Raw genomic sequence first — 17,744 nt, 5'->3', positions numbered from 1 at the left:
TAGGGCAGTGGTCTCAAACTCAAACCCTTTGCAGGGCCACATTTTGGATTTGTAGGTACTTGGAGGGCCTCAGAAAAAATAGTTTTTTGGTTTATTTATCACCCGCCCTTATCCAGGGCGAGTTACATGTTAACATTCAAAATAAAATGTAACATTTATCATACAAAACACATCAAGACTAATACTATACCAACTACATACATACATATACAATCAGATTGCATAAAACATACTAACCAATCCTATCCTACATCAAAATGTAAAATACATAAGGCACACAAGATCCCTCAATGAAAAACATCTTTATGCCAAATGAGAAAACCAGACCATTGAAAACCTCCGCGACCAGCACTCAGCCCTCAGTCATTACTCCTACCCCCTCAGCCAAACTCAGTTAATGTCTTAAACTCTTTATAGTTTATAAATCTTTCCTTTTGGCTAAGTCTTAATAATAATATTGCAATTTATAGCTAAAGACATATGATCAAGAAACTATTTTATTTTACTTTTGTGATTATGATAAACATACCGAGGGCCTCAAAATAGCACCTGGCGGGCCGCATGTGGCCCCCGGGCCGCGAGTTTGAGACCACTGCTCTAGGGTATACATATTCAGGGCTTCCAGTCTCTCCTCATACGTCTTCTGGCACAAGCCGCCTATCATTTTCGTCGCCCTCATTTGGACCGCTTCAAGTCTTCTGTCTTTCACCAGATAGGGTCTCCAAAACTGAACACAATACTCCAAGTGGGGCCTCACCAATGACATGTACAGGGGCATCAACACTTCTTCCTTCTACTGGCTACGCCTCTCTTTATACAGCCCAGTATCCTTCTGGCAGCAGCCACTGCCTTGTCACACTGTTTTTTCGCCTTTAGATCTTCGGACACTATCACCCCAAGGTCCCTCTTCTCGTCCGTGCATATCAGCTTCTCACCTCCCAGCATATACGTTTCCTTCTGATTATTAATCCCCAAATGCATTACTCTGCATTGAATTTTAGTTGCCAGGCATTAGACCATTCCTATAACTTTTTTGCAGATCTTTTTTCATGTTACAAATCTTGGTATCATCTGCAAAAAGGCACACCTTTCCTTCTAACCCTTCAGCAATGTCACTCATAAACATATTGAACAGGATCAGCCCCAGCCCCGAACCCTGAGGCTCACATTTCCTTTCTACGAGCGACTTCCATTAACCACCACCTTTTGGCATCTGTCCGACAGCCAGTTTCTAACCCAGTTCACCACTTTGGGTCTTAACTTCAGCCCTTCAAGTTTGTTCAAAAGCCTCCTATGAGGAACCGTATCAAAGGCTTTGCTGAAATCTAAGTAAATTACATCTAGCATATTTCCTTGATCCAGCTCTCCAGTCACCCAATCAAAAAATTCAATCGGGTTCGTTTGGCACGATTTACCTTTTGTAAAACCATGTTGCCTTGGATCCTGTAACCCATTAGATTCAAGGAAGTACACTATCCTTTCTTTCAGCAACACTTCCATTATTTTTCCAACAACTGAAGTGAGGCTCACCAGTCTGTAGTTTCCCGCTTCATCCCTGTGACCACTTTTGTGAATAGGGACCACATCCGCTCTCCTCCAATCCCCGGTAACCACTCCCGTCTCCAGAGATTTGTTAAACAAGTCTTTAATAGGACCGGCCAGAACCTTTCTGAGCTCCCTCGGTATCCTGGGATGGATCCCGTCCAGTCCCATAACTTTGTCCACCTTCAGTTTTTCAAGTTGCTCATAAACACTCTTCTCCGTGAACGGCACATAATCTACTCCATTTTCTCGTGTTACTATATAGACAAAATTCAAACCTGGACAACAAACAACAAGCTGAAACTGAATGCCACTAAGACCAAAGCCATTGGTTTCCGCACTACACAACAGAATGCCAAACCTAACCTCACTCTTCCATCAGGCATTACTCTCATAATAGAAAAATCCATCAAGGTACTAAGCTGCATCTTAGACGACACTCTCACAATGGAACCACAAATATCTAACCTTCAGAAAAAGACCATCTACACAAGGCCCCGTGAAATATTTTGTGCGGCCCCGGTCGAGGGCAATGCAGTGTTTTACTCTGCTGCCCCTGGGTGTTTACCTTCTTGCCGGCTCCCTCCTCTGTCTTACTGCAGCGTTTGCACGTTTGTGTGGCCCCAGAAACATCTTTTTTTTGGCCAATTTGGCCCAATGAAGCCAAAAGGTTGGACACCCCTGATCTACACTACGCATCAATTGCGACTCACAAGATCATATTTCCACCCACACCATTTTGATCTGATCATTCAGACGATGGTCCTACCTCAACTGGACTATTGCAACTCCATCTACCTTGGCATCAACACTTAACTCATCCAGAACACAGCAGTTAGACTAATCTACAAATTAAATAAATTTGACTCAATCACAACCTTCATCAGGCTTCCAATATCATCCCGAATAATTTTCAAATTGTCTTGTATCCTACACCAGATCCTATACGGAAGCTCAGCAGCCCCTCTTATCCAATTATTCTCTAATGTTTGGTCGACATCAAAAAGAATCCAAATGACCCACAGGAGGGGCCTAAGACTACTGGGCCGTTTCCGATTGGCTCAGGCGCCTCAGGCCCCACCTGTGGGCGAGGTTTGAGCCGCCTGGGCCAATTGGGCCCTAAGGCCAGCCATTCCGGTGATGGCTGGCCTGTCGGTCGGACGGAGGGCTCGGGCTCTCTCTTGCCCCGATCATAGTGTGGGTTGGAGGGGGGAGATTCTGTAACCGGTGTTGTTTTTGACAGACACCAGTTACAGAATCCAGGTTTTAGGTGATGGACTGGCTTCTCCTTCGCCTAAAAGCCGTTGTTTTGGGCGTTTGGGACTTAGGCTTTTTTTAGGTTGATTATATGGTGTAAGTTTAGACGTAGGGGTAGTCTGGGCGTTTAAATAGTTGAACGTAGAGGCAGGCCATTATCAAAAAACCCTCCTTTTGGATTTTTTTTTTTATAATGGACATTTTCTCTGCTTCTACTTTCAACGTTTAAGGCCTTAGGCCAAAAGGGAACTTAGACGTGTTTTTTTTTTTATTATGCCCCTCCACGTCTTTTGGATGTTGTATGAAGATGTTCTATGTATGATTTTTAATCATTTTGTACTCTTTTCCTATTTTTTATGAAATTCTGCCTTATTAATAATTTTATGCTCTTGATCTCAGTGTCCTTAAACTTGCCTTTTTGATAACTAAGCACTTTTTATTTATTTTATGTATTTCTATACCACAATAAACCTTAAAGTTCAGAGTAGTTTACAGATAAGAAGCCAGACACAACTGGGATATACAGTATAGTGATAATAAATCATCTAATACTCATGACATTTTCACTTTTTAGATTTGGTCACTTTTTTTTTGTTTTTAACATAAAGCAAGCATTTTTGAACCAATATGCACCAGACTTAGGATGAGGTTCTCTAATTTTTAACAGTTCAAACACTGAGATAAAATAATAGGAACAACTATTTATGGCCATGCAGTTGCTAATTTTTAAAAGTTCACACAGTTCTTGAGACGTTCCCTGGATTTAGAGCTTTTAGAAATTGCTTTTCAGGTTTTTAAATAAGCGTTCACAGCATCGATGACATCATTAGAATGCAATGACTTCTTTGGGGAATGCGTGGAGGGACAAGGATATCTTCTCAAATGGGAATACATCTTGCATTTTCCAACAGGAAATACATCAAGGTCTCCTATTTGAAAATATGTGAGATGGAGATCCATAACATGGAAATGTCCAACATAAATATTCATTTTACAAACTAGAATGACCAAATTATGAATGGGGAAAATAAGAGACAAGGAGCATCTCTATATGGTAACATTCTTTGAAAATAACCACATACACATCCATTCAGAGCAGACGGGCAGCCTAGTGGTTAATGGACTGTGAATCAGGTTAAAAGCCCTCTTTAATTAGTTAGTAATTTTGAGTCCTCCAGCAACAGCAACATACCTACTCTGCTGTACCTAGTTGTACAGTATTCCCCTGAAATTTGCAGGGGTTCCTTTCCAGGAATCCCCGTGAATTTTGAAAAACCGCAAATACAGTTAAAAGGCAGAAGAGGCAGGAGAGGACAGCTGGGGCGCCGAGGCCGGGGAGGGCAGCTGGGGCGCTGACGGGTACAAAATCACTCGTGGTATGCTCCGATCGCCTCTTCCTGCTACATGCAGCTCCTGATTGGTGTAGCCTGGATTTAGTATAGGAAGAGGCGGTTGGAGAATACCGCAAATTAGTGAGTCCACGATTCGCAAACCACAAATTCGCGGCGGAACACTGTACACCACTTCTATTGCTTTTAGGCAGCTTATATAGGTACAGTAGACATGCTTCTGTTTCTGGAAGGCTCACGGTTATTGAAGTGAGATTTGTACCTGGCGCCCTTAGTTTATAGCCCCCTGCACTAAACATTAGGATACACCTCAGACTTTCTCTTTTGTTAAAAATGTTCATAATACCTGAAGCTGTCAGAGCCTGGTATCCCCTTTCAGTTTTCCTCATTCTTACTGGGTATTGTTATCGAGTCTTCACTTACATTTGAGGACCAACTAAACTCGCTTATTAAAAAGTGTTTTTTCAGCCTCCGCTCTGAGAAGAGTGAGAGCACTTTTTCACCAACAACACTTCTCTGTATTGGTTCAATCAATCATTTTGTCAAGGCTGGATTACTGCAATTCAGTGTATTTGGGTCTTTCAAAGGTCAGTATGCAGAGACACTGCAGCTAAACTTATTTTCGGTAAGAGTAAATTTGATCACATAACCCCTCTGCTTAAGGAATTACATTGGCTTCCAGTGTATCTCAGAATTCAATTTAAGTGTATTTGTATTGCATTTAAGATTCTATTTGGCATTTTTGCCACTTTGATTCCTTTAGACTGGAATGTTCATAGATCTCATCTTGCCAGAAGTTGTCAAAAATTAAAACTTACATTTCCCTCTCTCAGTGGTAAAAACAGAACCTTTAAGAGATTTGGTTATTCTTTTGCTTTTAAATTAACTGAATTCTGGAATGCTCTACCGCTTACATTAAGAAGTTTAGATTCTTTTGCTTTATTCCAGAAAGTTCTGAAAACTTTTTTGTTTGCTAAACATTTTGGAAATTAACTATTTCAGTCTACTTTTTCTTGTCAAATTTATGTATTATGTTTTACATTATTGTTAACCGAGTCGAGCTCCTCTTTGGTTGATGACTCGGTCTATAAAACTAACCCCCTCTTCTACTAAACAGCACTAGCGGTTTTAGCGCAGGAAGCCACGCTGAATGGCACTGAACTACAGTACCTCACGAAGAAAATATATACTGTGTCATGAGCTCCCGACGTTCATTGAGTTCCTATGAGCGTTGGGAGCACCGCGGGCCATTTAGCGCAGCTCCCCATGCTAAAACCGCTAGCGTGGTTTAATAGAAGAGGGGGTAAGTTTTTTAGTTTAGTTGTGGGGTGAGGGGCAGAAGCCACTGGGGAATTAAGGAGATACCATGACTGAATCCTTCCAAGGAACAGCTGCTCAATCAGGGCATCTTTGTGTACTCTGGACATATCTGAAACAGATCTAAAAAAAAGATGTTCATTTTAGACATGGGCATTTCTTTCCCTTTGGTAATCACTCTTGGAGGTCCAGATTTCCTACCCAAAGCAGCCCACAACACACACCTTGCCATTTGGATGTTGGAAAGAAACAGATTTTTGCTTTAAGAATTTTATTTCATCCTACACTGATCTCTTGCAGGGATGTACATAATGTGTAATGCCAGGAGTGTTTTTAGACTGCCATTCTTGAATGATTTAGCCTCCAAACAAATAAAATCAATCGTCAAAACATTTCATTTTATATAGACGATATGGAAAGATGGAAATATTTGTCAGAGCCAAAACTAAAAATACTGTTCTTTTGATTGGTTATTGCAGACTTTTCCCTAATGTACACTATATCAGTCCATAATGTTTTTATAAACTACTCGTAGACAAGCAAATAAAATCCATGTAGAATAAAAGATGTGAAATGATAAAATGGTGGTCATGTCTATGGCTTATGCTTGACTCTTTGGAAGAGCTCATGACAAAGTATATATTTTATTTGTGAAGAAGAGGTCAAGGAACATGTGAGGTACTGTAGTTCAGTTCCTTAAAGCAACAATCATAAGTTTCCCCAGGGTTACCAAGTTGGAGCGGGGGATGTGCTTTGCTGGCTGAGGCATTTCTTTTAATCTATGCTTTTTGTTTTATTTATTTTTATTGTGTTTTTATTACTCTAGTTCAAGGGTAGGCAACTCAGGTCCTCGAGGGCCGGAATCCAGTTGGGTTCTCAGGATTTCCCCAATGAATATGCATTGAAAGCAGTGCATGCTCATGCATATTCATGGCTGAATTTAGGGACAGCTCAAAAATGGCAGCTCCTAATACTTCATATAGTACCATGAGAGTTTGTGGTAGCCATTTTGGAGGAGCCTAGAGAAAGGGCAGGAGCGAAGGGGTAACATTTCTGTCTCCAATGACCCTTCCACTGGACCACCAGGTATTTAGGTAGGCTGGGGGGGAGAGGAGATGTCTAGGCATCAAAGAATTAGGCTCTTGTCAGAGGGGAGATGGTATGACAAGGAAGGGGAGGGAGCTTTGTGGGAGGGGGAGCTTGGTGTGGTTGGAGATTTAAAAAAAATAAATATGTGGGACCCAGCCCGATATTCAGCCAGATCCCGCCTAACTTGCTTAATTAGTCGGTGACGTTCAGTGTTTAAAATAACATTAATCACTGCCAGCTAAATATCGGTTGGGGGGGGGGACTATTTTTAAATGGTTTGAGCTAATGATTTAAGTATGTTAAAAAGGCATACAGGGACTCAATATAAATACCAGTCAGAAAAGGAATTATGTTGATGAAGACCCTGAAGCAGAATTTTCGAAACGGGGCCGCATTGAGACCCCCAAGAGCCCTTACAACTACAAACTTTAAAGTTGGTCAGATAAGTGAATGGTATCATCGTTCCAAGCAAGAGTTGTGCATAATTGTTTTGAACTTTTTAGTCAATCTAACAGAGTTTATTTAAACAATACTAGTTTTTACCAGTGGTCAGAAAGTGATGTTCTACAAAGCAAATGCAATGATTGGACGGTAAACTCTTGCCTCAAGGGGAGGTATCCACCTCCCTTTCAAGAGTTTCACTTTTCTGAGCGTTTTTAGGAGTCATTTGCTCTCTCCCCACTGGTATTTAATACTATTACAGTCAGTCTCTCATTCCTCAATGATTTAAGTATGGCTTTTTATTGAACAGGTACTAGTTTTGGATTTAAGGATGGATTTGGATTTAAGGATGTCTGATATACAAAGCAATTCCTAATTTTTTTTTATGTTATTGAATGGCCATTAATACAAGAAATAGTAAATGGACCATTTTTTTGGCTGTGGTAAAAATGGTCTTAGTGCATGAAAGAAACCTGGTGTGCTAAAGCCACATTTTACAGCAACTAACTAAAAGGACTCCTGAATTATGTTGGCTTGTAAAAAAAACATATGATTCCGTATTCAAGTTTATTTACAATTTGATATACCGACCATCAGCACGTATCTGGTCGGTTTACAATTCTAAAAAAAAAAAAAAGGAAATTTAAAAATAAAAGCGGAGGGGAGTGAGGCTGGGTTAAGACGTAGACATTGACATAGACATGTACGAAAGAATAATAATTACGTTTTGAAATAAAAAAAAAAGGGAGGTACGTGGGGATGGGAAGATATAATAGGGGAAAGGGTGTCGCTTCCGAGAAGCGGTTCTATTAAAAAAAAAAAAAAAGTCCTGCGGTTGGAGGAAAGGATTTTCTTACGCTTTCGTATGCGTCTTGAAACAAAAAGGTTTTGAGTTTAGTTTTGAATTTGTCGAGAGAGGTTTCATGGCGAAGATGAGATGGCATGGCACTCCAGAGGGTGTAGGGGCAGTGACGGAGAAGATTGTGTTTCTGGAATACACAAAAACACTGTGGGGAGGTCTCCGCCAGAAAACAGATGGTTAAACTGCACAGTAAAACAAGCAAGAAGTGGAACCAAGGCCTGGACGTTCAGGAGTAAAAATCAATGCTTATTGGTGTATCTTAAAATACAATGCATATACATAAAAATCAAACTTTGCAACTCTGGTCAATGCCAAAAGTTTACAAAGTATAAAAATAGTGCTGTATAAAAAATCAACAGACCCTACACAGTCCGTGTTTCGGCAATGGAGTTACCTTCCTCAGGGGTCCTTGGTACATTGGGCTAGAAGTTAAGGGGCTCATAATCGAAAGAGAAAAACATCCAAAAACCGGCCTAAGTTGGCACTTGGACGAACATTTCCCAAATACGTCCAAGTGCCAATAATAAAACCGGGTTTTGGACATATTTCTAAACGACCTAGGCCTACATAGTGCCACTGAATGACCAAAGCTAAACGGGGCATTTCAGGAGGAGTATCGAGGGCGGGAGTTGGGTGGGACGTGGGCCGGCTTAGACTTAGTCAAACATCATAAATAACCGAAAGTTATACAGCCCACGATCGACAGAACTTGGACATTGTGACTTATACCATGTTTTACATGGTCTAAGTCACAAAAACCCACCTAAAGTCACCAGATAAGCACTGCAAACACATAAAACAGACCCCCCCCCACACTACCCCAGTGATCACCGACCCCCCCACCCCCATAAAAATATTAATCACACCTTTAAAATTTAGCCTCTAGACTATCATCACCTGGCAGCCTGGCATAGGAAAGACTAGTCGTCCAGCACAGAGGCAGCTTAAGTCGTCTTGGGGGTGGGTTAGGGACCCATGGAGAGGAGGACCCATGCCCATAAGCCCCTGTAATCACTGCATTGATACTTAAACATGTATACTCCCCTATACACCCCAAAAACCCTTTTGTACTGGCATATAAGTGGCTCCTGCAGCCATAAGGGCTATTGGGGTGGTAGATAAGTGGGTCTAGGGGATGCTGGAGGTGGTTTGGGGGTTCACCATTATCTATAAAGGAGCTGTCATCCTTTTTATGAAGTTCACAGCAGTGCCCTGTAAGGTACCCCACTATTTAGGTGCCATGTCTGGGTGTTCAGTCCATCACTTTGCAGACCCCTCCCACGTCCAACAGGGCTTGTTCTAGGTGTTTTTGACTTGGATGAAAAGTTGGACGGAAATGTGGTATAAAGATGGACAATTTAGCGGCTTAGACGATCAGATCGGCAGGATGTATAATTAGACTATTTTCAAAACAAAAAAAATTTTGGACGTATTTTTCGAAAATGTGCCTTAGGCTGTTTTTTACCTTGGACGACTTGCGAGTTGGATGTAAATGGACTTAGACGTCTCTTTCGATTATGCCCCTCCATGCATCCTAATGCATCGTCATTGTTATGCAATTTCTCCGGCTGCACGGTATTGGCCGAATGAAAAAAAAAGTAGAAAAATATAACTGAATGATCTTTATGCTGTGTTCTGCAGCTCTTTTAAACCATGTGCTCCCACTATGAAAAACTCAACTCAAGTGGCAGATTATATCACGTGTGACTGAGAGAATGAAATGACATGCAGAAATACCACAAATTTTCCTAAAGAACTAGGCATACAGCCAAAGTGTATGGTTTTTCCCAGCTATTGAAAGGTTAATAAATACTTTTTAAAAAGTCCCACTTGTACTGTGGGCAGGTGTTGAGAGATCGGTATCGCTTAATGACTCATTCACTTCATCACTCTCCAGATAAAGCCCTTAACTCTTCCCTGCAGTCACTAGAATTAACAGCACTGCCGAGGGATAACGGTGGGAACAGATCAGAAACACAATCTTTACACTAAATAAATGGAGTCAGGGGGGGGGGGATTAAACATTGGGTGGTCAATAGGAATCTAGATATATTTTAATTAATCAGTGAGACATCAGGGGTGTTATGTTGTTTATGAGGCTGTACCACAACTTGGGAGGAAGCTGCAACATGCTATAATCTCCCAAGTGAGATATAATTTGATGATAACTGCATTCTCTCAGCAGTCTATCTGCTGTTCCAAAATTAATGCCGACAGCTTTTGTATTACGTTTCAGAAGCAGGAGCAAAGTCAAGATTTATTTAAGCAATTAGACTTGCGTGTGAGTATGTTGTGATGTTCAGTATACACCACTGTTTAAAATTTTACAAATCAGTAAGGAAATGGATTGGGATTTTAGATTCAATTACCCACCTTTACTAGTCTGTGCTCAGAGTAGGTTACAAATTCTGGTATAGTAGGAAGTTCCTTGCTTCAGAAGGCTTATCATATAATTGCTTAGCATGCGTACTTAGGGCACAATCTGTGCCGTTTTTATGTATGCTAGTTAGATTATGATTCTATCTTGATTGGTGTTTGACCAAGGAAATTATATATAAAGTTTCATAAATGAATAAATAAATCTAACTCTGGGTTTTACTAAACAGAGCTAGAGGTTTTTTAGCGCGGGCCTATGAGGTAAATGGTCCAATGCATTTCACTTGCTGGCCCATGTTCAAAACCTCTAGTACCATGTAGTAAAAGGAGCCCTAAGTGTGGTGTTGGAGGGTTAAGTCATTTGCCCAAGATCACAAGGAGTACTGTTTGGGGCATCAGGATTTGATCCTTGTATTCCTGGTTCTTGGCCTGCTATTCTAACCACCACTTGACTATTCTGAAGAGAGAATTTTTATTCATCAGGCAAAGATTCTTTCAGGTGAAAGTGGTATTGTAATAAATTTAATAATGGACCCCATGTTATAAGTTCAAATTTTTCTCAACCCATTTCCCTTCCAGTCCCCTGGTCCGATCACTATCTAATTCAAACAACATTATCACTGTCATTTCCCAAGGTCGTTTATCCAGCCCCCCAAATTATTACCACAAGAGATTTTCAACATATAGATCACTCTCTTGTTCCTTCGACATTTACAATTGATTTAGAAAAATTTAGCTCTGAAACTTCTACCGAACAAACTAATACGTGGAACAAGGCATGCAAATCATTACTAGATACATTAGCACCAATAGTAACTATGAAAATTTCCTCAAAAAAACAAAGAAACCCTTGGTTCAACGCATCTTTAGGTCTTTTAAAACAACAAACACGATCAGCCGAACGAAAGTGGCGATCAAAACCCACCCCGGAAAACTTAGATAATTACAAAAAAATATCACAATATTACCGGCAATCAATTAACAAAACTAAGAAAGAATTCTATCATACAAAAATCTCTAGTACCAAGAACCCATCATTCTTGTTTAAAGTTCTCAAGCAATTAACTACCTTTAAAAACAAAAAACCAATTTCAGACAAAGTAGCACCAACAGCTCAAACTTTAGCAAGTTATTTTCAAGAAAAAATCGGTCTGATTCGATCTAAAATCGCTAATAACTTACCTAATATCATTAATCTATCCAGCCCTCCAGAAAATGAGGTGATTACATCCACGAATCAAACACTTCATGCTACTCTATCTAATTTTATCCCTCCATCATTAAAAGCCATCGAAAATATCTTACATCATATGAATACTAAAGGCTCTATCCTAGATCCTATCCCTCCATTTTTCCTGAAACGACACTTTACAGTTTTCGGATCATATATCCTTCAAATAATCCACACTTGTTTATCTACAGCCAATGTTCCACCAGACTGGAAACACTCAATCATAAACCCAATCATCAAAGACCCAAAAAATAATCTTGATAAATGTTCTAACTATCGACCAATAGCAAATCTTCCATTCCTATGTAAATTAACTGAAAAAACTGTCTTTCAACAATTGACGGACTTCGTTGACAAAACACATGTACTCCACCCCAACCAAACTGGTTTCCGTATCAATCATTCTACAGAGTACTCATTACTTGGTCTCACTACATCCATAAATTATTATTTAGATCACCATAAATCCGTTCTCCTAATCTCCTTGGATCTTGCTGCAGCTTTCGATACCATCGACCATTATCTTTTATTACAACGTCTTGAATCCATAGGCGTAGTCGATCATGCCCTTGAATGGTTCCGCTCCTATTTCTCCAATAGATCCTACACAGTACAGTTCAACACAACAAAATCAAATCCTTACCACTCTAACTTTGGAATCCCACAAGGTTCAATTTTATCGCCTTTATTATTTAATATCTACTTGGCTCCTCTTCTGACTCTTTGTCAATCAATAGGGTTTACAGTATACGCTTATGCCGACGACCTACAAATTCTACACCCCATTGACCCAACTATTCATTCTGAGATTCAGGCAATTAATCAAAAATTAAGTAAAATTCACGACTGGCTAAACATCAATAAATTATCACTGAGCATCTCAAAAACTAATACCCTCCTTTTCCCAGGAAAAGAGGGAGCTCTACTAATTTCCCCAATCATTATTGATAACATTCCACTATCATCAGTCACTACTACAAAAATTTTAGGTGTTCTCATAGACAATAAATTAACATTTCGACCTCAAATAAGCGCCTTAGTTAAAAATTGTTTTTATAAACTGAGAATGATCCGATCATTAGCCCCCCTTCTCGACATTAGTTCTCTCAATATTCTGATACATTCACTCGTTATATCGAAATTAGATTACTGTAACTCACTTTTAAAAGGAATATATCATAAAGACTTAAAACGTTTGCAGCTGATTCAAAATACTGCTATTAAGATAATTTCAGGAGCAAAGAAGTATGATCACGTAACCCCTCTTCTACAAAATGCCCATTGGTTGCCAGTCTCACAAAGAGTAACATATAAAATCGCCCTCTTAACATTCGGAACTCTGCAGTCAAATGCCCCAGCCTTCATAGACAGATTACTGATTCCATACGACCCACCAAGATCCTTAAGGTCTATATCTCAATTTAACCTCAACATTCCTTCCCTAAAAAATATTGGCACACGCCGTACCTCAATTTTTTCAGTTACAGCCCCTACAATCTGGAACACTCTTCCACTATATCTAAAAATGGAAAAAAACTTAAAAAAATTTAAAAGCAACTTAAAATGTTTCCTTTTTAATGAAGCTTTTAACTGAAAAAAAAAAAAAAAAGAGGCACATTTTAGAGATTAAATAATTAATATTTGTTTTTAATTTATACCCTTCTCCCTAATTCCTTTTGTGTTTACCTTAAATGTTTCTCATTTTTATTTTATCAATTGTATTTCTTACCCCCTTTACCAATCGTGTCTATTGCATGCTTGTCTATAATTACCTATTACGTCAGTCATGTTGATATTAAAAAGTTTGTTTTAAATGTTTTATTAACTTTTTTCTGTAAAGTTATTTTTATTCTGTACAACGCTTTGAAGAAACGAAAAAGCGTTTAATCAAAAATTGAATAAACTATAAACTATGATGAAAGAAACCTGGTTTCCTTTTGTTATATCTACGAACTTGCTATGATCTCATTTTCTACATATATTTTTTAAAACTACTGTTCCTGTTGCACTTGCTAGCAAATAGATGTTTTTTTGCAGAGGTATTTTATGAAATTATTCCACATTTTCAGAGCCTTTTGTAAAACATCATGAAAATGTGAATTTGCTAACCTGGATATTCTAGGCCAGTTTCTGTATAGGACGCCCGGTCTCAGAAGCCGCCTAAGCTGCTTTTGAAAATCGCACACAGGTGCCCACCTAACACCAGAATTGTCTAACCGGCGTCCATGTCATAGGCGCTGGTTAAAGAATCGGGTTGCTGCTGAGCTGATCGTGGCAAGAGTGTCTCCCTGCCGTGATCAGTTTAGCAGCTGCAGCAGAGGAAACACCCCCTCCACGAAGACTACCAACAGGAGGGATGCCCAGTCCTTCCTGCCAGAACCCCCGAAGCCGCACCCCCCCCCGAATGTCTGCAGCAGGAGGAGTGCACAATTCCTACTGCCACCCCCCACCCCCAAGACATCTACTGGCAAGAGGGATGCCCAGTCCCTCTTGTGGAAGAAACCCCACCCCCTGAGACATCCCCCAGCAGGAGGGATGCCCAGTCCCTCCTGCTGGAAACCCTCCCACCTCTCTGAGACATCCCCTGGCACCCTGACCTCCTCCCTCCCGCTCACCAAGTCCACCTGGACCCCACAAGTACCTTTTTAGTTGGCCAGCCAGAGGGATGCTTACTCCCTACGGCTGGCAGGCCTTCCTCTTCCCGGTACAACTTCAGTAGCTGGAAGGTGAGGACAGTGCTGGGCAGACTTTAAGGTCTGTGTCCCATGAATGACAAGACAGGAACAATGAGTCACAAATTAACAGTGATATTCCTTGTGAGGTAAAATGGCGCAACATTGAATGCAAACTGCATTGTTCATTTACTGTGGAAGTTACTAATCTGCAGTATTAAGTTACCACAGGTTAGTGAAGTCCATGGCCAATCGGATTGTGGTTAAATACAATATTTTATCTCACATTAGTAAGTACTTCCCATAATGTTTACTAGTTATTCCAGCATTACATTAACCATCATGATTATAGACGGTCTCGCCGCGTCTGTGTAGAAAGAACTGATGTTTCAGCCATCATGCTTTAGCTTTCTTCAGGATATGCTGTGAGGACTGCAGTGTGTCTTTATATATAGTGGGCTCATTGACCTGATTGAGAACAGGGCAGTCTGTGGTTAAGAAATTTGAATTTTTGGCGGGAAAGTTTGTTGGGCTAACCTGGTTGATAACAGAGAAGTCTGTTGGTCATGTTATTGTTTGTTAATTGCCACATTAAACGTTTGGCATGGAAAATTCTATCTGTGGCTTGTGCAACACCCCCTCCGTAATGTTCCCTAAATTCAAGGGGCTTCGCCTGACAGATGGCCCCCCAGACCAACTCTTTATATAGTCAGGGACTACGTCTTGTAGTTTTCAGAGAGGTTGTTGCTGCATATTAACTGCTAATATGGCAGATACCACAATGCAGTTACTGTAGATTTGTCCCAGAGGTGTGGCTAACTGCATTTTGCAGTTTTTTTTTTTTTTTTTTTTTTTTTTTTGCTAATGCTCAAGGCTCATTAAGTGCATAGCTGCCTCTCCAAATATGCTGGGACTGCCCTATAAGAATTAACACAGATGATTTGTATCAATTGCATCTCAACATGGACTATTAATGCTTGTTAGGTGCAAGCCAGCGTGCTATTGTAAATAGGCTTCTATGTGTTTAATTTAATTTTATCTCAGGGACAGTATCTCCAAACGGGCTAGTTTTGCACACAGCATGAAAGTAATGAACCTCATTCCTAAGCCAGGGTATATGGAGTATGATCTAAGTCTCTCAAATTTACTGCTAATTGTCGCTGTAGTACTTGTGTCATATCAGAAAGACATTCCTTCTGGAGTTCATAGGATGCAATAAGTACAGACAACTTTGCAAGCTGTGCTTGGAAATTGCTTTTAATCGTGCTTGTGGCACCTAGTATAAAAATAAACACTTTGGCCTTGGACTGCATTTCTTGGTACTTCAGAATCTTTTCCCTCTCTGTATGATTCACTTTATAATCAGCTGGCACACTGACATCTCTGTTATGAATTTTGTCCTTGTTTCTTTACCACAGTCTGGGTTTTCTTTCATCAAGGCTTTTAATATTGGAATAAAAAATGTTCCAGGTGATCATTTTACTGTGTTAATTTGCAGCGGCACAGACAAAAGTGGGCTCAGCTTGTCCAGTAGTGGTGTGTTCCATTGGTATAGTTGGAGTGGATCCCAATGACATCCCGAGCCCAAACTCCCAGGCCATCAGAACACTGATGCAGTCAGCAGCTGCACTCGCTGGCACTCTATGCATGCTCAGAACTGAGCTTGCTCAGGGTGCTGGCATTGGTAGGTGGAATGTGGCTGCTGCCTGCCATGCTGTTTTGACGGCCCAAGGATTCAGGGTGAGGATGTCTGCCGTTTGTGAAGCTTGGGGTTGCCTGCCAGCTAATGTACTCAATTTTTAAGTTTGGTGCGGCAGTGGGACTGTGTGACGGCAGGGGAGAGTGAAGTATGGAGTGGGGTGGGGTGGGGAACACAGAGAAAATTTGTATTCTCTCTATTCAACTTTCACTGGTGCCTAGTGGCACTCCAGACCAGTGGCATAGCCACAGGAGCACCCAAGTGGGCACAAGCCTGTCCAATTTGGAGTCAGGCTCACCCAGCAGCAACACAGCAACAATGTGGCTGGAAAGGATGCTTTAGCCCCACCAGGAAAAGACCATCTCTCCCTTCAGAAAATTATAAGCTAGTTTCTTTGCCATTCTCAAAAAAAAAAAAAAAAATATATATATACATAAGAATTGCCATACTGGGACAGACTGAAGGTTCATCAAGCCTAGTATCCTGTTTCCAACAGTGGCTAACCCAGGTCCCAAGTACCTAGCTAGATTCCAAATAATACAACAGATTACCTAATTTCTAATGTGTTCTAGTGACCTGCTTTGTGTACTTGCTGTGTATTTTGCTAAATAATTATCAGTTACTGTATCATAGTTTTCTTAAGAAACCCTGTAATGGATATACTAAACATATTTACTTCATAGGTGCCAGAAGAAATAAAATGTCAGCTGATCTGCAGGATAACTTTTACATATTCTTTTCAATAAAATGCAAAAATAAATTAGAACAAATTTGAGATTAGCCCCCTAGTTTACTAAGGTGCGCTATGCTTTTTAGTGTGCAATAAATATTAGCATGCGCTAATCACGTGCTAAACGCTAACATGTGCATGTTATCCTATGGACAGGTTAGCGGTTAGTGCACGCTAAAACGCCTAGCGCACCTTAGTAAAAGAGGGCCTATATTTGCCTATATGGGAAAATTATTATTATTTTTTTTTAATGTAGAAATATTCAGCTTTGCTGTTTGCTTCTACTTGTTTGATGGGTTTCCTTATTCCTGTTTTCTTCTCTAGAATCAGGTTTACACAGACAACAAATCTTCCTGCAAAGACCATCCAACGTGGTAGCCATTGAAGGACAAAATGCAGTTCTAGAATGTTCTGTTTCAGGATTTCCCATACCTAGCTTTATATGGCTACGTGGAGATGAAGTTATCCAAACCAGGTATGTGTGAAGACATCTTTATGAGTGTAATATGGAATTGTTTCTCTAACTTCCAGTTAAACAAAAGCACTGTGGCAACCGAGCTGTAGAGAGCACTGTAAATTAGGGGGTAGGGGGCATCTTTTATTGGACAAGGTATTAATTTGTGCAAAGAGGTTGTATATAAGAAACTGATGTTGTAAATTATGGGAGAGATGGGGCATGTTTTTTCTTGAACTTGGTATTAATTTATGCAGTGGAATTGTATGTAAGGAACCAATCCTGTAAATCATGGGAGTTGGAGCATACTTTTTATTATACTAGGAATTAATTTATGCAGAAGGGTTGTATATGATGAATTGATGCTGTAAATTATAGGCAGTGAGTTTGATGGAAAAGCACTTTTATAATAAGATGCCTATGAAAAATGTTCTTTAAGGTGCCTATCTCAAGCTTATTCTACTAAGAAAAGTTTATTTATTCAAATTTCTATACTGTTCTCCCAGGGGAGCTCAGAACAGTTGATATGAATTTATTTGGGTGCTCAAAACATTTTTCCCTGTCTGCCCTTGTGGGCAATGGGGGGATTAAGTGACTTGTCCAGGGTTACAGGGAGCAATGTGGGTTTAAACCCACAGCCTCAGGGTGCTGAGGCTGTAGCTTTAACCACTGCGCCACCAGGTACCTACTGTTATTGATAAAATACTAGTGCAAGTAGCTCATAA

The 17,744-nt window shown here is 40.2% G+C and overlaps 1 protein-coding gene across 3 annotated transcripts in view; it reads left to right on the top strand.

The window, feature by feature from the left end:
- Positions 1-17,744, top strand: part of DCC (DCC netrin 1 receptor) — a 906,493-nt gene that overhangs the window by 37,116 nt on the left and 851,633 nt on the right. For all 3 annotated transcript variants that reach the window (XM_033934276.1, XM_033934287.1, XM_033934268.1), the window contains exon 3: positions 16,890-17,040. In XM_033934276.1, coding sequence (XP_033790167.1) covers positions 16,890-17,040 — 151 coding nt within the window. The remainder of the gene's footprint in view (positions 1-16,889; positions 17,041-17,744) is intronic.

The sequence above is a fragment of the Geotrypetes seraphini genome, chromosome 1 (genome assembly GCF_902459505.1).
Source record: "Geotrypetes seraphini chromosome 1, aGeoSer1.1, whole genome shotgun sequence".
Taxonomy (NCBI): Eukaryota; Metazoa; Chordata; class Amphibia; order Gymnophiona; family Dermophiidae; genus Geotrypetes; species Geotrypetes seraphini.
This window is presented reverse-complemented; position numbering and strand designations above follow the sequence as displayed.